General features: G+C 37.2%; 1 protein-coding gene and 1 pseudogene across 1 annotated transcript in view; both read left to right on the top strand.

The window, feature by feature from the left end:
• The first annotated feature begins 7,990 nt into the window (after positions 1-7,990).
• Positions 7,991-25,025, top strand: part of LOC111143017 (collagen type XI alpha 1 chain) — a 203,687-nt gene continuing 186,652 nt past the window's right edge. Inside the window, exons 1-2 of the mRNA XM_022496424.1 lie at positions 7,991-8,122; positions 8,622-8,819. Coding sequence (XP_022352132.1) covers positions 8,714-8,819 — 106 coding nt within the window. The 5' untranslated portion in view covers positions 7,991-8,122; positions 8,622-8,713. The remainder of the gene's footprint in view (positions 8,123-8,621; positions 8,820-25,025) is intronic.
• LOC111143659 lies at positions 16,066-16,694 on the top strand (annotated as a pseudogene).

The following is a 25,025-nucleotide window of genomic DNA, read 5'->3' as shown; positions in this document are numbered from 1 at the left end:
GGTTCAGAGTTCAAGCCCCATACTGGGGGTAGAGATTACTTAAAAAATCCTTAAAAATATTAAAAAAGGAGAAAATAGTGTGTAAGGAAAGACATCATGGAATAACACTTCTTCCAACATGTTCTTAGACCACCCACCCTTGCTTCAACATTTCTCACTTAACAATTGTTGCTAAAAGCCTATATTTTTCCTGTTTCCATTGTGTTCTCTCCTCATCTTTTTCTTCTAGTACCCTGGAATTCTCCCTTAAGATATGCAATTTTCTCCCATGCTGACTGTTTTTCTTGCAAAAATACTCAATAATTTATCCCTGTTCTAGTCCCTGAAATTCTGAAAAATAAAATTCTCTGGCAATGCAAGATTCAGGAAAATGTCTTAGTAATAGATTTGGAATGTAAATGGACTTAAAGATGTTCACAGTCTATGAGAATAATAGGCTGGATGGGCATTCCTTTTAAATATTCCCCAGGAATATTGCTAAAGACAAGGGTGGTAAAGACCGAGTCAGGTTTTCAATAAATAGTACGATGTCTCTTTCTTGGTCTATAGTCAGAGACAAAATAAGTACATATTTGTTTAGAGAACTATAATATCCATCACAAAATCTCTGGATAATGTTTACATTTCATTAAGTTATTTATTTGAGCTACCAAGGAATGTGTGTGTGTGTGTGTGTGTATGTATGTGTGTATTTGTGTATATTTAAAATATTTCTGATCATTACATGATCAAATTTTATGTAAGTTATAATCTCAAATAAATAGTACTATAGAATACAAATTTTATTTTAAAAAATCCCTTTTGATAAGTAATAACAGTTATTCCCAAAGTGGGATTCTTTATTTCCTAATTAGTTGACTTTTCTTTCTTTACCTGAATATTAAGGTTCTAGGATTTTGCCTAATATCCCATCCAAATATTTATGAAATCACTGTCCATATATAAGACATATTTTTGAGAATAACTCATGGCACTATTTTTGCCATGGTTTATGTTTTAGGTATAATATGATTATGTTTATATATGAATTAAAAATTTTATTTGTCACCAATGATTTGAAATCTTTATGCGTATTCCCTGACATGTTTCTTCTTTCATTGCTACCCATTCAATAAAATTTACTCAGATATTCTGCTTCAGAATTTTTGGGTAGGAATAATAAGAGAAGGCAATGGAGACTAGAGGAAGCAGTGCTGGTTGGTTGTCATGATCAAAGTTCACAGGACATTAGACAAAAACCATACAGGATTCTTATTATCATGAAATGGTAGAGATGAGAAGGAGATCTAAACTTGATGGGACTGTAGAAGCAGAATGGATCTGTCTGAAGTTTGAATACTGATACAGTAAAATATTCCAGTAAACTGTGCCTCAAGGAATATGTAAAATTTGTCTTGATTGTCCACACCTCAGAAATCTTGTTTTATCAGTGCTGCTGATGTTCAGCCTTCCTTCCAGGTTGGTAAGAGTCCCATGGTATTGCCAATATCTTCCTGGCAGGTTCCAATCTCATCTTGGGTCTCAGGAATGTAATGACTCTATATCTGAGTTTCAATGCTTTAAAATAATGGACAAAATCATTTAAACAGGCTCTTTTGTGCGTGTGCGTGTGTGTGTGTGTGTGTGTGTGTGTGTTTTAAGATTTTATTTATTTGAGAGAAAGAAAGAGAATGAGAGAGAGAGCATGAGAGGAGAGAGGTCAATGGGAGAAGCAGACTCCCTGTCGGGCAGGGAGTCCGATAAGGGACTGGATCCCGGGACTCCAGGATGATGACCTGAGTTGAAGGCAGTAGCTTAACCAGTTGAGCCACCCAGGCACCCATAAACAGGCTGTTTTGTGTTTTAAACCTGCATTAAAGTGCACAGTTAAGTATCAACAAAAGCATACAGAGATCAATGAGGAGAGGAAACCAAGACATTCAAGATACAAAATAAAATGAATGTATAGTTTAGAAGAAAATGTGCAGTCTAGAAGGCTTGATATATCTTCTGCTCAAAGTTTTAAAATTTTGAACTAGAAGTTTTGGTTTTTTTTTTTAAGATTTTATTTATTTAAGAGAGAGAGAGAGAGAGAGCACAAGCAGGGGGCGGGGCAGAGGGAGAGGAAGAAACAGTCTCCACACTGAGCAGGGATCCCAGGACCCTGGGGTCATGACCAGCCAAAGCAGATGCTTAACTAAGTCACCCAGGCAACCTGAACTAGAAGTTCTTATGTAATACTTGTAATTTTCAAGATGTTCCATGCATTTGCAAAATATTAATGTAATTATGATATTTCTTCTGTTTAACATATTGAATGCCTTTTTCCTTTCTCTTGTTAGAAAGTATAAAATTACTTAAGGTTAGTGTCAGTAGTGTTTCCTATCTGCAGAAGTGTATAAAGTCATAATGTGATTTTTAAATTCCAGAAGAGAATGAAACTTGAGATTTGGCATTGATATAATCAGAATTTATCTTCCTTTACCTTTAAGAACAAGCTTTTTATTTCTTAGAAATGTATTTAAAGATATAACTCTTTAGTTAGATTTATAAATATTTTTAAGGTTATAAATAAGGTCAGTAACATTACCTTTATTTTAAGATGTGTAGGACTGGGGAGTTTATTCATTTTTATACTTAATCTATAAGAAAAATGATGTGCCTATTATAAAATACAAAAAAATCTAAAAGTGCATTATTGATAAGGAAAGAATTAGTAATGAAAACAGAAGTGTGAAATAAAATTTTTTGTTACATATTCTGTTTCTGTATTCCTAGTTTGATCTCTGAGTATGCCTAACCTCATCCTTAAAATGAAACTATTAAAATTGCCATACTCTTGCCTAATGAAGATATTAGGAAGACCAACAACAACAAAATAAGAATTTTCAATAAAAAGTTATTATAGTGACAAAAGTGTTTAGCATTTGAAAGTACAACTTCATATCAAATATTGCTCGTTTCACAACCATTTAAATCCGTATGCGATTTTCCAGTCTTAACAGATTACACTGTGAAAACTTTTGAAATAAGATCTATTGTTTGTCCAGCATTTGAATGTGCAATAACTTGACCATACCAGTACTGGCAAAAAATATAATATTGGGAGGGTTATTAAATACTGAGAAACTGCAAAACAAATTAAGTTGGAGTTATTCATCACAGATGTTTTACAAATCAGATCTAGTTTGATATTTAAACATATTCACCACCCTTAAAACTTGTATTTGGCATTTGTTGTCGCATCAAGAGAATGTATGAGACTGTCATATAAAAACAACAGCAATATTGTATATAATTCAGAAATCCGTTTTATGTGAGTCTTCAGTTTCCAGAGCACATGCATTTGGCTCCAGAATGAAATGAATTGGTACAAATGGTGGAGGCACAAAACAGATTACATATGGCTGTCTGGAAATAATAATCATCTTAAGTCAAAAATACTGACAAATGCCAGTGGGGACTCTGTGAAGGCAGGATAGAGGTGGGAAAAAAGGAGTCTACGTATTTGAGAAGGTGCAATGATACATTTGGTCATCTTGGTTCTTCTTATTATTTATATTATGAAACGATGTGTCCAAAAAAAACCCGAAAAACCCACAACTATTTGTATGAGTAAATTCTTTTTTTCTTTTTCCCCCATGACTGAATGAGTAAATTCTTCAGAGGAAGTAATCCCTTTAAAGAAGTTGAAATCCTTACCTTCAGCAGCCTTTTTAAAAAAAAATATATTTTTTTATTTATATGACAGAGAGAGGGAGAGAGATCACAAGTAGGCAGAGAGGCAGGCAGGGAGAGAGGGGGAAGCAGACTCCCTGCTGAGCAGAGACACCCTCCCCCGCCATGCTGGGCTTGATCCCAGGACCCTGAGATCATGGCCTGAGCCGAAGGCAGAGGCTTAACCCAGTGAGCCACTCAGGTGCCCCAGCGAACTTTTTTTTTTTTTTTTAAATTAGGAACAGCCAGTGTGAATCAAGATGAATACTACTCTAATGATAGCCATATACAGTGAAACATCATTAGGATATCTCATTGATGTGGTACTTCTTTTGGTGATAACATGTGGCTCATTGAAATATTTAAAATCCCATCTTAACTTCCACTGGTAGAGATGTTGATGCTGTCCTGTGTCACTTTGTTAAAAAGTCGTGTTATATTTTTGCTAACACACAGGAGTTTAGTAAATGCCAAATCTATTCAATTAAGAAGAAAAAAAAGATACAGAGAGTAAAAATATCTTGACAAATGTAAAAAAAATATCCAAGTTTTTAACCTGAATTATTCTGTTCTGGCTCCTCTTTTCTACTTTGGACAATTATGAAAAAGAACTAGAATAACGAATATAGCTAAGTGAAGTATATTTTCAGAGAGGTGTACATGCATGTACAGGGCGATATTCCTTGCTTGTTGTGTGTTCACTTATATTTTGTTTTCTTTAGGTTATTTTAAACAGGATGGGTCAGTCATTTCTGAGTTGGCACCGTTAACACTCCAACAGACCAATCTTTTCATCCGAAGAGTCTGTTTTATCATGGAAGTTGGGCTAAATTTGGATTTCTCTGAAGTTCTGTAAGTTGTTTCATAGGAAAGGTGCCAAAAAATCCCAGTCATCACTATGGGGTACTTGTGAGCTAGGATGGACTATGGAAATAAACTTTTCTCTCCTCTCCCCACCCCACCTTTTCACAGTACAATAGGCCATCTGTGAGGTAAGAGGGACTAACACCATTTTTAAACAGAGCCTAATTTTTAGCCTCTCATGTATTAGACAAACTGTAAAATGAATGTCAAACTGCTTAGTCATTTCTTTCTTAAAATAATTGACCTAAGTTCAGAAAAGGGCAAGAAAGACAAACCATTAGGCACAGTAAGAGAGGGATTATATTCAACATCAATTTTCTTTTAAACATTTTAAGTATTTCTGATGTGTGCAAGAGTTTCCCACCTCCATAATAATTTCTCATTCAGTAAGTCAAATTCTGTGCAATAGTTTTAGTTACAGTAAAATGTCTGGAGAAAATGTATATACATATACTAGGCATATATGTGTATACTTTATATATAATATACATATCATATATATCAATATCTATGTTATATGTAATAAAAATAAGAGGATAAAACATCAGTATGAGAAAAGAAGAATGAATGTGAAATGATTTAAAAGATGACATATCTTTTCTAAAAATCTTGCCACTTAATTTATTTCTTCTTTCACCTAATTCTACCTGTAGTGATTTAGGTCTTATTATGTAGAGTTCTCTCTATTTTCAATACTTCATTACGATTTGTATTATGGGCAACCAGCTCTGGACCAGGTTTCTTCATTCCCAGGTTTGTTATTGAGGTCTCCATATTTAAAACATTCATTTTCAATTTGCATCCCCTGATGCCTAGACATACGTGAAGAGATTAAAGGAGATCTATGAACTTTTCACAATGTTCACTAAAGCTCCATGAACTCTGAAGACTGTCTAGAACATTTAAATTCCCCTAATCTGACCTCCAAGTCAATTATCAAATTATCTTAGTTTCCCTGAGAAGCCAATATGGACAGTCAACCTAAAATACTGCTACAAAAGAAATGACTATTTTTTTCTCTAAGCCATTTTCATCTTGGTTTTGAAAGGCTAACAATCAAATGAATTCTACAAAGTTGAGCAAATATCTCCAAACATTGCTTTTAAAGTGACAAGATAGGAATGTCATATAGCTAATTGTGCTCCAAATTAAAGACCTATGTCAAGGAAACGGTCATATTTTGTTACACTCTGAATCTATATATGAACACCAAGGACTGACTAAAAGGTAACCTAGGAAGTCATGCCCCTGGCAGTTACACCTTCAGAATTTGAAGGTGGTGAGGCATGTGCTTCCAGCTTCCCTCTGTTCCCTTTGTTGCTTAATGTTACCTTTCCTTTTGCTGAATTCACTACCTATAAATCCATAAGTTGGCTCCAGGGAGGCTCTAGGTCTGGGAGCTGCCTACAGACTACCAGAGTTAGACATAATTACCTATTCCTTTCCATGAATCTACTATATTTCCTTCCAGAGGCATTAATTCAGACCTAGGTTATGCCTAGCTGGGCAGTGGCCAGAGGAATTTAGACCACAGAGTACAGAAAGCATAAGGTAGTAATAACTCTATTCAACCAAGATATTTTGCCTGAAAGGACCCTTTCACCCCAGTGAGAAGGCCTGAGATGTGACCAGAAAGTGGGGCATGCTAGACTGACTGCATCATTTCTCACCTTCTAGAACGGTATCAGGCCATGGAATTCTCAGTAAATCAGGAGAGCTAATGAGAAACAATTTGGAATATCACTCTTACATGTTGCTGCAAGCGTTGTTAACTATCTCTGGCTATTGAGTTGATTCAGGAATCTGGCAGCTTCACAGATACATATTTTAAACTTTGTATTTATTTTGCTCTTTTACATCTAGGAGAAGACCTGTAAAACAAGTTCAGAAAGTTACAAAGAATTGAACAGAAAAATCGTGTTTCAGGAAGTATAGTAACTGAAAATGCACACAAATTTTTCATTTTGAGAAGGATAATTAAGATGGTAAATTGACCTATATTTCCATCATAAGGTTCTTAATTTATAATTGTACTTTCCACATTTAAACACAATATAATATGTAATCATTTTATGAAATTATATTAGCTACTTGAGTTGGAATCTGAAAAGCTAGTTGGTGATATTTCTCTGCAGCTAGTATAAGGCATCCCAAAGATTCTGCCAATAGCATTTCCAACATAAAGTGGGGTTTTCATTTGTTTGTTTTAAACTGTTATCAAAGAGGTAAACTTCTTGATGTGGGAATGGTTCTTTGTCACAGAGGGTGACAGTCATGTTGTAGGTATTTTTTGCTTTAGTAGTAATTGCTTTCCCCATTTTATATGCCATGATCATCTATGTTGTTAAACAATTCCATCTTGGGCCACCATCCTGTCTCTGAAAACCTTCCTTCCAACTTCTAAACCACATACATGGATTATCTGATCAATTAATGGATCATGAGGTATATTTTGATAACTAACAGAAAGCTAGGTTCCTAGAGATTAATGGACATACATGCCTCATAAACTTAGCTCAGAATCCTTAAGAATTGAAACAACTTAGACACTCAGCCTAGGCCCTGGTCAAAGTGTCTAGTCTTTGTCAACAGAAAAATGTATTCATTAACTCAGTCCATCTCTACTGAGTGCCTAATGTATGCAGGCTACCTTGTTGGGCTCTGTTCCAGCAAATTCTTGAAAGAGACATCTCAGGAAATATTAAGGAACAAAAAGGAGCCAACAAGAGGGAATAATTTAAGCTTGGAAAAAATGACCAGGGAATCTATATTCCAGGTTTAAGTTTATCATTTCGAGGAAGGGTAAATAGAAGGAATTTAGAAACATGCCCTTTATTATTTTCTCGGTGGAGTGCCCATGCTTTCAGCTCCTCTGAGACCATTTACAGAAGCTGTGGGCCTAAACGCTTGGAGATCTCAGCTAGTTGCCTTCCTTGTCTTTTCTCTCCCCTTTTGCCCCCTCATTTGAGATCAAGTCAGAATCAGCTGGAAAATTAAATTACTCACCCCCTCAATGTCAGCTCCCATACATCTCTTTCTCCTCCTGCCTCAAGAGTACCGTTCAGCTCTTTAAGAGATGAGAGTCTGAATGAAGGTAGTGCAGAATTTAAACATTTAAGACAGAAACTTGTCAGTTTCAGAACTCGAAGGACAGCTTCACTAAAAGATCAGGGGTTTTGACCTCTTAGGTCCCTCCATCTCACCTTCGTCCCTTGTAATTCTCAGTTCAAAAATAAAATAAAATAAATAAAATAAAATAAAATAAAAATACTTTTCGGAGCAGGCAGAGCAATGAGTCTTCTGGTTCCAGGTCTGCTATAAGAAGCAGATTTTTGCACAAGGATAAGGTTACGGCTGCCAGCCCAGAACTCCAGCGGTGTGGCAAATCAGACGCTGGGCTCCTCCCCTCCCCCGCCGACGAACGAGAGGCTAACAGACGGGTGCAAGTAGACAAGTAGCTGTTTTTATTGAATACAGAAGCTCCTTGAAAACTCTGTGGGCTCCGGGGCTCTCCTGCAATTCCTTTCATTCCCAAAGTGCTGGAGCCAAGCACGCGTCCCGCGTAACTCCCTCCCATTTCTTCTCGGGGATTTGGGTAGGAGAGGAGGGAGGAGAGGAGAGGGGAGATGGGGGGGGGTTGGTGGGCTGGGCTTGCCCAGAGTCCTGATTCTTGGGCAGAGGGAGAGGGGGGCGGGCTTGCGGCCGCCCGAGAGGCGTGTGATTGGGTCTGACCCTCAGCCGGCTTGTCAGTTTCTCTCGGGGTAAGGGGGGCGCGGGAGGGGAGTGGGCGGAGGAGGGGGCTGCCCAGAGCCTCTCGTCCGGCCCACTGACGGCATGAAGCCTTTAGGGGCACGCAGTCCTCTCAGATTTTCGGTCGAAGCCCCTCATCTGCCTTCAGTCTGAAGGCAGGGCCCCGCAGAGGACGGATCGGAGGGGCCCGGCCGGAGGGGCCAACCGAGAGGGAGAGGAGGGGGCGAGACACAGGAAGGAAGCAAACCATCAAATTTTAAAGAAAAAGCCCTTTGACTTTTTCCCCCTCTCCCACCTCAATGGCTGTGTAGCAAACACCCCCGACGATACCTTGGAAGGGACGAAGTTGGTCTGCAATCGCAGTTTCGTGGGTTGAGTTCACAGTTGAGTGCGGGGCCCGGAGATGGAGCGGTGGTCCTCTAGGTGGAAAACGAAACGGTGGCTCTGGAATTTCACCGTAACAACCCTCGCACTGACTTTCCTCTTCCAGGCTAGAGAGGTCAGAGGAGGTAAGAAAAAGAAATGGTTTTGGGGAGGTGGGAGAGTGCCGTCGGTCTTTGTCATTCTGCGCCCCTCCCCCTCTTTACGCTTCCTCCTCCGCCCTACCCCCACCCCCCCAAACCCCAAAACAATTCTCTTAAATGAAATCCAGATTGTAGCTGCCACCAGGTTGAAGTGAAGGCTGGAGAGAGAGATGGATGTAGGCGGGACAGTAATGGGAGAAGAGGTAGCCGGAAAAAAAGATCTGTCAGGCACAGAGCCTGCTGAAATGCCCTTCACCACTTTTCAGCGTCTTTGGAAAAGAGGAAAAATATTACCTTGAACACAAGGGCAGTTGTACAAAGCTTTTGTTTGAGGAATAGTCCCTAGACTGCCCTTTGAACACATCTTCTGGTTTCTTCAGATTCTAACTAATGGAAATATCTTTTTAAGGGTGAGCTGAGGAGAAAATATAGAGAAAGGGTATAAAATGAACCTTGATAAAGTTCTTTGTGTGAAACAAAGTGAGAAACAGGCTCTTTTACTTTTCGGGATATAAGAGAAAGCAGAGGTGATGAATCTAGAAGACTTGAGAAGTGTGTGTGTGTGTGTGGCATTTTGAAGAGATTTTAAGTGGGAAAAAAAATTGGCAGCTTATAAAGAATGGGTGGAAGATAGGGAGAACACGGCTCCCTGAATTTCAGTCCACTCCTCTCCACTGTGACCCCCACCCCCAACCCCCACTTCTTCTTGCAGGTTGGACGTGCAGTTCTCTTGGAGAATGATGAAACTCGCCAAGCAAACGGGGTGGAGAGGAGTAATAGGGATTGGGAGGGAAGAGGAGGGGGCCTGGGATGGGGTGGGAGGGGAGAGGTAAGGAAAAGTTCCTACGTGGCACCACCAAATATTCAATGACCAGACCTGCTCAGAAGACTGCAGCCCTGTCAGTACCCAAGAAGGGAGAGCGACTTCACTCCTCCCCTCTGCCTCCTCCCTCCCCTTACCCCGCCCTTTCCCGCAAAGGCATCTGGCTGGAGCGGTCCGTTAGGTGCCGTAGACACGACTGGCGGGCAAAGGCCTTTGGAATTAACGGAGTCCAAACAGTTTAGAGTAGAAAAACGAGCTTTGTCGCGAGTGCACAGAGAAGTGGGGGGTAGGAAGGAGGGTGGCGAGGATCGGCTGAGGGAGAAATAAGTTGTCAATTCCAAATGCGCAGGCTTTAGCAGAAACCTGAGTCTGGCCCTGGTAGATGCCAAGATCTGAGTTCCCCCTAATGGGAATTAGCGCTCCCGGAGGTCGAACTCTGGGAAACCAGGTCTGTATTCCTTCCCCAAGCTTCGTGGTGCTCACCTTCCTGAGTAGCAGGCAGTGCTGGATTAGTCTTCCTCTTGGCTTTCCCTGGTAAATACAGTCAGAGCCTCAAATTTAAATTTTGCTTCAATGTGGATACAAGTTGTGCTCATTATTTTAATTTATTCATTTCAATATTTTCAAGGATAAATGATAGAGTCTTTGAAAGTGGAATCCATCAAAAGTTTGCTTTTTACCTTTGGTACCTGGTCACCAGCTGGGTTGGTCATTTCTGTCAGCAGTTCTGCCCTCTGCTGGTATTATTTATTATTTGGAATTTAAGCATCTCCCTTAGAACCTAGGGCCTCTTAAAAATCCTACAATGATGCTGGAAAAGGACACTCCATTAAGAAAGTACAGATCTACTGTTTCTTTTTCAGCTTGTTACACACACATATGGACAAATGTATCACAATGCCAGCTCTTAATTTAAAAGTATAGAAACCAAACTTTCTTCAGTGAAGATGGATGAAATATAAACTCAAGAGGCACCATTGTAGACCTTCAGGGATTATTTCAGTGAAAATTTTTGTTCTTTTTCCACATTTGGCCTTCCTTAAAACTCTAAGGATATCAGAAAGGTCAATTTTTTACACTTGTAGTGCTTAAATTGTCTCTTTTCAATCTAGCTTCAGACCTGAAACACTTAATCATCCCAGTACCACATTAAGTAAATGCTGGAAAAAGAACACCGCTTATTATTTTAAGGCCAAATAATGTGGGAAATAGCAAAATTTAAGGATCATATGTTGTTTTTGTTTGTCATTTCCGACAAAATGTCTTAAATGTTACAAGAGTGTTTGGATGATCAGACTGTAAGATTCGGTATTCGCGTCATCAACTTGCTAGGTGCTTATTACTTCCCACTAAGTAATATTTACAACTCTACTCTTGTTGGCATTTTTTCCACTTAATAAACTTTTAAAAAGGAAGTAATAGTATACTAATGCTTAAAAAGGAAACACTGGCCTGAATCATCACACAAGGAAAAAATAAATCCAGTGTTCAGTTCTTAGGGTAGCCAGTAGATTTGCAATTGAACTAACAATGAATATGATTTCATTCCAGTTCCTAAATAAAGGTATTATGTACTATAATTTATGATGTCGGTGAGATGTAGGGTGTGATTTGGTAGCTAAATCGAAAGGTAATTTAAAACAGCCTATTTTCATCTAAAATTTGTATTTCTTGGATTTAAGACATTAAAGTCTTAAGGAGTTCTGGGTTCATAATAAATTAGATTCTAAAAGAAGTGTAGTTAGAATCCTAAAACATCTACCTTACAAAGCATAGTTTTTGGAGTGAATGAATTAAAAGAAAATTTATACTCTCACACAGAATCATATTATTTTACTTTGCAAATCCAAACTCTATAACTTGGTCATCTTTAACATGCCTATTAAAATTTTTTTAGTATTTATTATGATTTAGTATAAAAGAGTGTTATTTTTATTATTCATTTGCATTAACTTCAATATTACGTTTCATCTGTTTCCCTGTGGTTAACATAAATATTTTATCTCAGAAATTTATGGATTTAGCAACTTGGCAATTGCTTATTAAGACAGAACCTGAGATTTACCTGAAATTTATAGTGACTGTGTTGTGATTGTGTTCAGAGTGATGGTTTTAAGACTTCTAAAAATAAGTTAAGCTATAATTGAATACTAAGAAAAATAGTATCTAATTGAATCATTTTTTACTAGTTAAAATGGTATTCAACCTTCGGTGGTTAAGCCACTAGTGTGTCTTGCAAAAAAGCTGATTAATTTTATGAGCACCTTTCAGAGTTTGTCAGCAATTGTGACAACAGTGAGCCTTGCTGGAGTGTTTTGAGTGCCCAGGATCAGCAGGTGAAATGGTGCTGGCTTCCAGAGTATGTGCTAACCCAGCTTTGCAAAGAGATCAAGTTTGTCCCTGTGCTTACTTAATCATGAATCAGTTAAAAGGTCAGATACACTTCTGATAACAAATGCAGTGTCCACTAGGGGTATCTGTATTGTCTTTCCTCTTATTTTTTAAATAAAAATTGACACAGTCTGATAGAAAAACAGTAACGAAAACCAACTATCTTATGAGAAGCATCTTCCTGTTTGTTTTACACAGACTTAGGAGCCACATATATATTCGATTAAATAATAGACACTTTCCCAGAATTGTCTACTGGTTTTAAAATGAAGTTTCTTAATATCTTAAAGTGACAATTTGCTTCATAATAAATACTTAACTGAGACTCTATAAAAATTACTCTCTAAGAGGTATTATCATATTTTTTAACAAAATTGTGAAGTTGCAAGTGAGAAATGTATATACCAAGGTAGTATAATGACTTACAATTTATTTAATTAATATTTTAGGTTCTGTGTTTGCCTCAATGTGACTAACATAGAGCATATTATTCAAATTAAGTTATCCCTAAAATATCGCAAGGCAAACATGAATCTCTTTTCATATTCTTGGGTAGGATTTCTGACAAAAAATAAAAATAAAAAATAAAAAACAAAACACAAAACAAACTCCCAAACTAAACAGTTACCTTTCTTTTTTAAAACTTGCTTTTTTTCTGAAAAAAACTCTCCTCACTCTGGTTAATTTATTGAAGCATTGCCTGTTTGGTAATGAATGATAATGAATGGGCTCAAATCAAGCTTGGCTGAGTGTGTAATAAAAAGCTGAATTTTTCAAAGAAAGAAAGGTGTTCAGATTTTTTTAAGAGAATGCTAGAGATAGGAATTATTGTAGAGATTGTTTCCCTTTACTGTCTTCTCACTTCATTAGTGAGGAAACCAAGGCACAGAAAAGTTATTAGCTGAATGGTTTTTCTCATGAAAACATAAAAAATATTTCCATAATATTCAGTGTTTTTCTAAGTAAGTTGAGTGAAGGTGTGCAATAGTGGTAAAAATATCTGCAAATAATGGTGGGTCTGAGACTTTATGGAATGACCAAATATTGCCTAACTGTACATGTTGGAGTTTAGTGAGAAGATGAATTAAGTGAAAATGATTGATTTAAAGAAAATCAGACAGGAAACAGAGTTGTAGAATGTGTTAAAAAATTCCTCAATTTCCTGAGTTTGGAGAAAGGTGATTTTTGATCATTTATATTATTAATATACCTAATTATGTGATTCTTAGGATTATCGGTATCAGAGAAGAAAGCATAATAGTTTGTAAAATATTTTTTGTCTGTGTTTGTTGCTGGATTAGGAACGTAGTTTTTTACGTACTCTAAAGTTGTTAATGGAGGACCGGGCACACTTCGAATTTTCAAGAAGCTAAGAAATTATACATTTATATAATATAAATATATTATAAATTATTTACTTCAAATAATATATTCATTTAATAACATATCTATGTGTTTATTATAAATGATGTCAAATTTCTATGCTTTCCAAGTTCATTTTAGTTTGATTGGATGGTATATACTGTACATATGTATGGTTTTAGTCCTAAACCAGATAATGAATTGATTATTACTTGATATGGTTTGTTTGTTGAATAGATAATCTTTTCACAAACAAGTGGCAAACTCTGGGAAAATATAGGAGAGCATTTAGTAATGCAAATTCCAATTAATTTTTCTTTTGGATTGTTTTTAAAGCATCTGAGACTACATATACAACTTCTACCTCAAAAATAAATGGAACATTAATCTATAGGGAAGTAGACACTCCTAAGAGATTACATGATATTTGTTGTGCTGACAACAACAATGGTAGATCTAGTATTTCCACCAAATGAAGACTTCTCCTATCTTCAGGGAAAACAGTACATGTCCTTAGGATCCTGGAGAAGATACTGTGGAAGCTAATCTAATGTTTATACTCATGATCAATGCTAGCAATTTATATGAGTATAGGGTTTTATAAGTACTGAGCTATCCCCATCATTTTATATCATTTTTAATTATTATACTTAGCTATTCAAAAGCCAGAATTCCATTGTATCCTAAACACACTTTTCTTTCCTCCTACCTTTGGAGAAATAATTAAGGGCAGTTGGTGTAATCATTAGGAATTCAAGGCAACTACAGAGGGGGCGCTGAGAGCGATCTGCATTTCTGCTTTTACTCCTCCACTTCCCTCATTTGATACTGGGGAAATGTGACCTGAGCTGGGAGTGGTGAGAGGAAACCAAACTTTGTTTTTGATCAGTGAAGTTTTGCTCCTTAGCAAAGAAGAAAGAGAGGTATCCACGGGTGCTATAAAAAGTTGCAGTGTTCCCTAAATTCTCTCCCTGTAGAGGCAACTTTAAATGCAAATTTCAGTGTAGCTTTTGGTATACTCTAATGACGTCCCTAAATGTGGACTTTTTTCTTCTAATTTCTCTTGCAATTTAATTCAGAATATAAACATTTTTTTCTTTTTAACCTGTCTTCTGTATTATAATGTGTCTACTATATATATTTCTTTTTCTTGCAAAACCCTAATATAATTTTATTTTTGTAGGCATTTTTTTTTTTTTTTTTGTACTTTCTGTTGTCTCAAAACTCGACTTGGATAATACTAGCTGGTAGAGAAGATGAAAGCCGATTTTAAAGTGATTTAGTGAGCAGTGTCTGTTGGTTGCAGTCTTTGGCCTACTACTGACTTGGCTACTGGTTCTTTAGACATTGGCTGATCACCAGACCTACTGTTATCTGGTAAAATAAACTCTTTACTTGCTGCGCATGGAATTAGAGACAGTGCTATTAATTTAGGAGAAAGAACTCAGAGAAAAGAAAGGTTATCATATTTCAGAGTAAGAGACCAGCTTAAATACGACTTGACAATTGAGAACTAAAACAAACCTGTGTAAAAGTGCTTTAGCACAATCAACTTTTGCAATCCCTTCAAACCTTCTTTTTTTTCCGTAAAAAGCATTTCTTTCTTATTTTAAACAAATTTAATTGCTCTTGAATGGCCCTGTACTGTACAGGCAAATGAAGGTCCCTATTCATAGAACTGGAGCGCATAGAGTGTCAGTGGAAGCTTCCTTCCTCTGTCTGACTGGTAAACTGGCATCCGGTCTTACAGGCGTGAACCTTCCACTGTGTGAGATGGTTGGCTTTCCTTCCCCACTCAGCTCTTCGCAAACAACTTCCCAACAGGATGACTGCCAGAAAGGGCAGAGGTTGCAATTCCCGACAAAACTAATAAGAAACTCTGAAAGCAGTTTGCACTTCGTGCTCCTATTAGCTCTGCAGAGAAGGAAGAGCCATGCATATTGTACCGCTATTTTCCCTGACTTCTCTCTTTAGGCTAGTGTCAACAGTGGAGCACACCCTCCTGTCACTCTTCTTTCTGAACGCTGATGAGTCTTCAGAATACTTAGCTGGTTTTGAGAATAAATATATTGTGCAAATGGGTTAGCATGATGTAGAGTGGCCTTTAGGACGGGACCCCTCTGTATGTCCCTACTGATGACCAGCTATTTCCCACCTGCCACAGACCTGGCCCCATTTACCTTACCCTTCAGCCATGTTAAACCTTTTGCCAGTATTCTTCCCTGTCCTAGAACACACTATTCTCTTTCCCTCGAATATCTGTTCCCTTCTCGTCCATCTAGGAATTGTCTTTACCTACTTCAAGATTTAGATCAGGCTTCATATCTCCAGGCAGATAGAATAGTAAGATCTAACCCTAAATGTATGCTTATTATTATGTGCCAGGTCCTGTTGTTAGCACTTTTCACGTAGAATCTCACTTCATTCTGACAATTGCCCTGGAAGTACGCTAATATTAAAATGTACACTTTATCCATAAAGGAACTGAAAAACAGAGAAGTTAATTACTATGCCTAAGGTCACACAGCTTCTATGTGATAGACCCAGGATTTCAACTTGGACAGTCTTGTTCCAGAGCCAGTGTTTTTGATCATTTGCTCATGTTTATTTTATTGTGTGTTCTAATGTTTCCACACAGCCTCCCTGACTTATGATTATAGTGCCCTGGGGCTTAACAGTAATGGACAAATCATGCAAAGGCACCACAGTAAGCACCATGTCAATTGTGCGAGTAACTTGAAAGCTACCAAGGAGAAATTTAAAGAGGACTTGGCAAAAGGCAATGTTACAATTCAGGTAGCTCTTCAGCCTGCATTAGTTTCAGTGGTGGAGGCCATAGCGCTCTTACCATTTTAAGAACAAACTTAAACTCTGAAGATGGTGAAGAACGCTAAGGGCTGTTGCTGGAAGCCAACAAACGTTACTTTGTTTCCTCTGACTTATTTAAGAAGTTGACAGGTGTATCTGTTAGCATTCAAGGTTCAGATTGGGGTTGACTTGGTTTCATTAAGTAATAAGGACACTTACAAATTGCTGCTGGTTCTAATCAGGATCCATTGCAAGGAACCACAGGTCTTATTCCACTCTGGGAGACTGATACATGGCAGTATACCTATTACTTTCAGTATAGAAGTGTCAGATCTGGTTATCTAAAAGCTGTTTGGAATATAATCAACTGGGAGAGTGTAACTAAAAGATACATAGTTTGCAAAAAAAAAAGTACCATTATTTTAAAAATTACTCATTTATCTGTTAGTCTTCCTGTAGGAGTTGCTGGGAGATAGTAACTATGATTTGGTTTTATTTTTGTCCTCAGGGTCTACCAAGAATGCCAGAATGCACAGGATATAATACAGTCACTATTTAGATTGCAAATTATCTTCTTAACTTTGCCCAGTGGACTGGAACAAGGTTAAACCTAGTTAACTTGGGAGTGGTGTGAAGGGACATACTCATGTCTTGTCGTTAGCAGTAATTACATCCCTCCCTCTTTCTTCTCTTTTTCTCTATAAGTGAATGAATTGGGATATCCCTCGAGCTTTCCTCATTTGGAGAACAGATTTTGCACATTCTCTTCCAAGACACTTCTAAATATTTGAATCTACCAATTGCCTATATTACCTCTAAAATTGTAGTTTGCTTTAACATAATAATCTCATAGAGAAAAACACCATATGAAGCCATATTTTTGTTTTGACAGCAACATAAATCATCATTTCACTGTCTGCTGGTGAACAAGAAAGTTTAAGGCAAGAGTGGTATCAATCTGTTAAAGTATTAATTGGGAAAATTCTGGCATATATTCATTTTGAAACTTTTATCTGTTTTGTATGTTGTTAGGGATTTCTGATTTTGCTTAATAATATTAGAAAGAGCAGCCTATCTATACTTTTGCTTTATGATTATTTTAGTAAACTCATTCTAGAAAATAATTTGCATATTATACATGTATTATAATTATATTATGAAATGCCATCTTTAAGCAAGGAGTATATAAAGTTTCAAGTGCTTGATAAGAGACAGTAGTTGTAGAATTGTTTTAGAAGAATGTAACATATTTTTTAGATCCTATTCCTATCCATTGTGTATTTTAGTTACGCTAAAATCATTAAGATAGGTATCTTTATCTGTTTTAGTGTGTCCCAAGCACATAGAACAGAGCCTGTCACATAGTATTGGATAAATCTTTGTTGAATGAAGTGAAAGTGTTGGTTAAAACTCTAATGAGTTGCTCTTCAGTACCCTAACAACCTGAGATATAAGCTGGTATATATCTCAGTTATTGCCAGTGTCTACAGAAATGTATCAAACAGACTTTTGCTGATATTGTTGTGATTTCCTGAAAATGTCAGTCTCTGCTTTGCCTCTGAGCAAGCTACGATCTCCACCTTGAACACTTCCAAACCACTTACCATTGCTTTTTACTTGGGATTTAGATATTATCTTCTAAGGGAATACCTTTCCTCAACCATAAAGACAGAGGTAGTTGACCTTGCATAACATTCTGAAGCACACTATATTTACTCCAAACCTGAATATTTAACACCGAATATTTGTGATGCTAAAATTAAAACAGGGAATGCATCTTTTTCATTCAGGCTTCTAGCACTATACCTGGAGTAGAATAGATGGCCAATAAATGTTTATCATATGGATTAATGACCTCATAAGCAAGGGATTATACTAAAGTCAAGAAGACAGGGGCAATCAGCCTTGGCTTGCTATCACAATCATTTCCAGTCCCATCTCTGTGGATTTTGATTGAGTAGATTTTGTACAGAATCCAAGTATAGGTGCTTTATAAACCTCACAGATGATTTTGATGTACATCCAAGGGTTTATGAATCTTTTGTATCAGGAAATAAATACACCCAAAGATGGGAACATATCCAGCTTGTAGAACAGGGCACTGGAAGTAAAGTAAAAGATTATTTATCTGTTGTGTGCAAATCATTGGATAAATACCTAATTACCCAAGAGGAGTGACTCTGCAACTGATTTGGATAGATCAACTGCTTATGATAGAGATCATGCTTTGTTTTTAAATCCTTTTCTCTACACCATGTAATAAACTAAATGCCAACAAATATTATTTTTCTCAACATTAAAGTCAAATGCTTGTATTGAAACTTGAGTTTTGAGTTTAATGATAAACATTTTAATAGCTTTGGCCACTTGTAAACCCGAATGTCAAGCTTTTTAAGTATCACATCCTCAATTGGCATTTGTTCTTTCCTTCACCATCCTCAGAGTTGTGATACTATTTCTGCTTTCAGTTTTCAGCTCATAGAAGCTTTTTATGATACAAGAGAGTTCAGGATTGAGGCTGTTCAATAACCGTGAAGATTAAATGACTCGTTTCTATGTGCAGTCAGTGTTAGGTGCCCTGACTACAGAAAGAGTATGCCCGTGTCTACTGTCATGGAGTATGGTATGTGTGTTATCAGAAAAGTGCTGGGTTAGGAGAAGGCCACATAACAGAAACTGTATGGATACTTTTTTTCTGCATGGTATAGAATCATGGGACTAATTAAAAAATACAGGCATGCTGCTAAGTTGGCAGAGTCAATACCTACTTTGCTATCTATCCATACTAGGTGGTTCCCTTTTATTGCAACCACTGGATCTTCTGACAAGTAACCAGGGAACTGAAGTCATACTGCTTTTTCTGGAATAGCCAACCCACTGTAAAATCACCTGGGATTCTCCAGGACAATTAGTACATTTAAATCACACTTGATGCAGGGTTATGGCCATTATGGAATTGAAAAATGTATGAATTCATAATCTTCCTGTTTTATAAGGGAGTACATTAAACAAAATGTGTACACATGTTTATAAAAGATGTAGCCTAACATTTTAAGCCTTATATGTGATCATTCTTGTTATTATCCAACCTGTAGCATGTTTTAAGACATAAATTATAAGTAGTTTTGTTTGTTTCTGAGGATTCATATGTGGGACAAAGATCTCTATGTTGATTGTTCTGTTTTGTTTTTTAAGATTTTATTTATTTATTCGACAGACAGAGATCCCAAGGAGGCAGAGAGGCAGGCAGAGCAGAGGGGAACAGGCTCCCCGCTGAGAAGAGAGCCCAATGTGGGGCTTGATCCCAGGACCCTGAGATCATGACCTGAGCTGAAGGCAGAGGCCTTAACCCACTGAGCCACCCAGGCGCCCCATATGTTGATTGTTTGAGAAAGTAAAATATTTATTATAATCTTTAAGTCATAATGATTTCTTTCACAGAAAGTTATATCAGAGTTTTCAAATAAGTGTAATTAACTAATTATAGTTTTAGATAATGTTAATAGGCTGTCAACTCTCAAAGTTTTATTTTTATCCCATATCTTTTCTCTGAATTCCAGACTCATATACTCAACTGCCTATTCAGCCGTTTCCAGTGGAATGTATTAAATTGTCTCAAAATTAGCATACCCAAACCTCAATATTAGAACTCTTCCTGAAGCCTGTTCTGCTCACAATCTTTCCAGTTCAATTGATGAAAACACAATCAGTCAGATGTTCGAACTAAAATACTCAAGAATAGCTTTCACTCCTCTTCTCTCATACTCTGTATCCAACCCATCAGCAACCCTATCTGCTATGTTTTCAGAATATATCCAGAATCTGACCCAGTACTTCATCTCTCAGTTCAGCATTCCAAAATTGACAAAATTTTATACCTCGAGGATCACAATTGTTTCCTCCGTGCTCTGTTCCACTCTAGTGCCCTTATAGTCCATTCTCAACGCAGCAGCCACAGTGGTCTGGAAAATTCGTTGGTTCATGTTACTCTTCTCCCTTAACTTCCAGTAGTTTTCCATCTCACCTGGAATATAACCTAAACTCTTTGTACATCCCACAGGACCTGTACAATCTGCCTTCAACCTTCCTCCCCCTTATTTCTCTGACCTCATCTCTAATACCCCTTTTATTTCCTCTACTGGAGACCTAAGTGTTTCCTTGCGTTTCCTCCAACTTTCCCCTCTGGGGCGACTCCTATCTCTGGTACTTTGCACTTGCTATTCCTTCTGCTTAGAATGCCATGCTGTTAAAATATCAGGATAGAGAAGCCTCTTATGCCTTGCTAGACTGTTCAAACATTATTTCCTTATTGAGGCCTTTCCTGTTTTTCTAATTTGATACTAGAAACCATGCCTCCCCAACCCTCATTTAGGATTTATTTTTTTTCTTAGTACTATTCAAATATTTGTCATTTATAAAAAGTAACGACTTACTTAAATTTAAGGTGGAGATTTTATCTTAAGGCATTCTATCAAATGTAGAATTAGATGTTGTTAAAGTACAAGGAGTACAAATATTGCCTTAAAGCGTTTGGGTACCTTCTAGGCCATTTTTATCCACATAATTGCGATAGTTTTTAACTTTATTTTATGTATAGACATAGTCAAAGTCAAACTTCCACATAGAAAAGCATTTTACTTATTTGATGAACATCATGCACATCGATTCAGTTGTTCTAAGAGATTATAGTTGTATAGATGTAATAATGGGAGTTTGTTCAGCTGGTTTAACAGGGGAATAATGTGGGACTTGTGGTTACTTAAAAAGTAGATGGGAGACATTTAAAGTTGAAGACATAAAAGCAACTACAGAATAATATTGTTAAGGAAATATACACACATGCTGATACTCAAAACAGATCTATTTGTTATTCCCAATCAATACTAAATCTCAACTAGGATCACAGGGTTCACACATATCTCCCAACCACTGGGCAGGTCAGAATTAGAATAAACAGTCAATAGTGAGATGTGGATACAGTGGATTGTGGTGAGAGTCACAATTTTTCAATTACTTCTACTTCAGAATATTTCATTGTGTATTTCTTTTACCCTGATCGTTCCAATCTTGAATTTCACTGTGTAAGTGACTTCTTTTTAAGCTGATATTTTCATGGGATTGTAAGGAAGTACCTTTACATTTGGTCATTGGGTGTCTGTTTTCTGAAATGGTATTACCATTAGGCTTGTTAGGTGCCTGGTATTGATGAAATTAACTACAAAATTCCTAAAACTGCAGGCCATTCTTTTACAGATGTCTTTGTCCATGTTATTCTCAATTTGATGCTGTTCTTGGTTTGAGTATCAAATACCCAGTTTTTGTAAGATATCCATAAAAAACTTGAGCCTTGAGATACTTAAGTTTATTTTATTCATTTTTTTCCTGAAGGGAAATATACTCTCTAAAAAATAAGTTTAACTATAAGAGACTCTTAATCTCAAAAAACAAACTGAGGATTGCTGGGGGTAGGGGGTATGGAGAAGGTTGTTGGGTTATGGACATTGGGGAGGGTATATGCTATGGTGAGTGCTGTGAAGTATGTAAGCCTGATGATCCACAGCCCTGTACCCCTAGGACAAATAACACATTACATGTTAATAAAGAAATTAAAAAAAAATAAATTGATGAATTGAAGTACTGGTGAAAAAAAATAGGTTTAAAAATGACAAAACATGTAGGTTTATTATAGAATCCCATGGGGGGTAAAATGAACCTTAAATACTACCCATGCTCGGGAGTAGTTAGTGTAAATTCTGCAACTATAATCTTATAAGCTTAAAATTTATTAATGTTTCCAAGCAGTTCACTTCTCCCATTTTACATTTTTTTTGAGTACAAAGTTTAGATTATAGAAAACAGACAAAAAGTCTAATTATTCAGCTGCAAAGAATTGTGTTGGGACAGGAAATTTATGTGATTTCTATTGACATTATTTGTGCCACACAGTCACTTAAAGATGAATTTTCATACTTCTTTTTTTAAACATGAAAGAATTTAGGTCAATGTGTTTTATTTTTTAATATTCATGTTTGCAATACAAAATTGGTGTATAGCATATATGTGTTTGAAATAAATGAAGAAATAGTACCCAAGGTAAGACACTAAAGTATTAGTTTTTTAAAAAAGATTTATTTATTTATTTTAGAGAGAGAGACAGAGACAGAGCACATGAGTGTTGGGGAGGGAAGGGCAGAGGGAAAAAAAAGAACAGAAAATTTCCTGTTGAGCACGGAACTCTATACATGTGGCTTGATTCCACGATCCTGAGATCATGACCTGAGCTGAAATCAAGAGTCAGATGCTTAGCTGACTGAGCCACCTAGGCACCCCTAAAATATTTTAATAAATAGCGAATATCACAGTTGCTTTATTTAATCTAGAGTTATGTTAATGTCTATGCAATACAAAAAATTATTAAAAGGAGAAAATGCTAATGATAGCATATGGATGTCAGGTTGTGCTATAGAGCAGTGATGGAGCAGTGAACATGAAGATGGGGATTTGAGACCTATCCGGTTGCATAAGCTACCAACATTGCAGGCAATTTCCTGGAGTTGTATGTACTTGGGATAACATAAGAACATACTGGAGAGATTGCTCAGCATTACATAATTGTCATGGTCCATACCTGATGGACCTTTAGAGATGGAAACCTGTTTAGTCTTCTGCTCATCTGTAAGGAGATTTCCCGAAGTAGTCAGGGAAATGGGTAGCAAGAATCAAGTGAATTACAACTCTGGGGGGAAACATGGGTGATGCTCATTGGAACTATTAAAGATGTTCAAGATGGTTGAAAACTTAAGGACATAGTGCTTTTAGATAGTATTTTTACTGAGTGTTTACTGTGTGTTGGAAGAGGTTAAAATGCCTTATTTTCTTGAATTCTCAAAATGAGGCTAAGTTGGAGAAACTAAGTTAGAGAGTGGGTAAGTAGGTTACCCAAAGTCATGCAGATAGTAAGTGCTTGGACTAGAAATTGAATTAGAAGTTGGGCAAACATGGATTAGAAGTTGGGCAGTTCTAAGTATAGAAATGGAGTTATTAATTGTTGCCTAGTCACTTGTCATATCCACTTATATCCTATCCTAAAGAGTCCATTTGAGACTTTATTAAGAGCTCTTGTGATTTTAAATATAGCAAGGTATTGGTAATAGTTAAATTATAATAATAGTCACTTCACTCTCACTTTTTCTTTTGTTAGTCCTACATCCCACCACTACATGAACATGGTAGCACTCCTGGTTTTTTGATATTTATCTAGAGCAGCAAAGCATTTAATGACGGGGTAGGAGATTTTATTTTTAATTCCTTTTTTTTTTAAGTTCTTTTTTTTTTTCTTTTTTAAGATTTTATTTAATTATTTGAGAGAGAGAGAATACAAACAGGGGTGCAGCAGGAAGAGAGAGAAGCAAACTTCTGCTGAGTAGAGAGCCTGATGTGGGGCTCCATCCCAGGATGCTGGGATCATGACCTGAGCCAAAGGCAGATGGTTAACTAACTGAGCCACCCAGGTGCCCCAATATTTTTTTTTTTAAGGATTTTATTTATTTATTTGAGAAAGAGAGAGAGTGTGTGTGTGCAAGTGCGGAGAGGAGCAGAGGGAGAGGGACAAGCAGATTCCCCACTGAGCTTGGGGCCTGGTACAGGGCTCGATCTCACCACCCTGAGATCATGAAGTAAGCCAAAACCAAGAATTGGACCCTTAAATGATTGAGCCACCCAGGAGTCCCAGGAGATCATTTATAACTCTTTCTGTGTTTTAGTTTACTTTTACTTCTCCCTACAATGTTATGTTTCATATGCAGCCTGTGATGTGAGGTATAATATGAGGATAAGTGACTCCCTAGAAATGGGGAAGGATCACTTTAGAAAGGCCACTGAAGAACTGTGTTCTTGCCACACTTGAATCAAAGGGAAAGAATCCGATTTGGGAAGCTAAGGTGCTGTTTATAAAGGCCATTTCTAACATTCATTTTCCTTCTCAGACTGATGGGAAAGAAACTCTGGCTCTGAGGCAGGGTGTAGCTGCTCCTCGATTCATGTATTCATTCATTCATTAAACATATTTCTGTTGATTATTTACTATGTGTCAGCCGCTATGTTATTTATGAAAACTACAATGAACATCAACAGCGCTGATGTTTGTTGTCAGAGGGTTTACCGTCTATCAGGGGAGGCAGACATCAAATAGTACAAGTTTAGCAGAGAGAGAAGGAGGGAGATTAGGTGGTATGAGTCCGTAACAGGGAGTTTAGACACACACTGTGCCTGAGTGAGAATGAGATAACGAAGCAAGTAACAAAATAGAATGTAGAGTTATCCAAGGGGAATATAGGGTACTTGGGATCACATGAGTGGATCACAGAACCCAGCCTGGTGGAGATAAGTAATGATTTCCTGAAGGAAGTCATGATTGAGTTGAGATCAAAAGGTTAATTAGGTCTCAGATCACCTGGCTCTAATCCTGACCACCCATTAGATTCATCTAGGAAACTTCTAAAACATGGATGCCCCCCCACCCCCGCTCCCTGCTCCCCGCTTCATTCTAGTCATTAGTTCTTACACAGGACTCAGGCATTCTTATGTTGTAAAAATTCTCTGGGAGATTCCAAAGACAGGATTGAAAAACAGTCACTATCCTTAGACAACTGAGAAAGGATTGAAAAATTCCCAATAAAGGGAGCACAGGAATATTTTAGAAACTCAGAGTTTATATCAGCTGGAGCATTACATTTGGGGTTGGGGAAATAGGAGTTAGTGTCAGTGTTTCACTTGGAGATTGTGGCTGTGAATCTCCATAGTGGAGG

The sequence above is a fragment of the Enhydra lutris genome, unplaced genomic scaffold (genome assembly GCF_002288905.1).
Source record: "Enhydra lutris kenyoni isolate GAN:26980312 unplaced genomic scaffold, ASM228890v2 scaffoldscaffold9, whole genome shotgun sequence".
Taxonomy (NCBI): Eukaryota; Metazoa; Chordata; class Mammalia; order Carnivora; family Mustelidae; genus Enhydra; species Enhydra lutris.
Note: the sequence above shows the minus strand (reverse complement) of the source record. Positions and strands in the feature narration are given on the sequence as shown.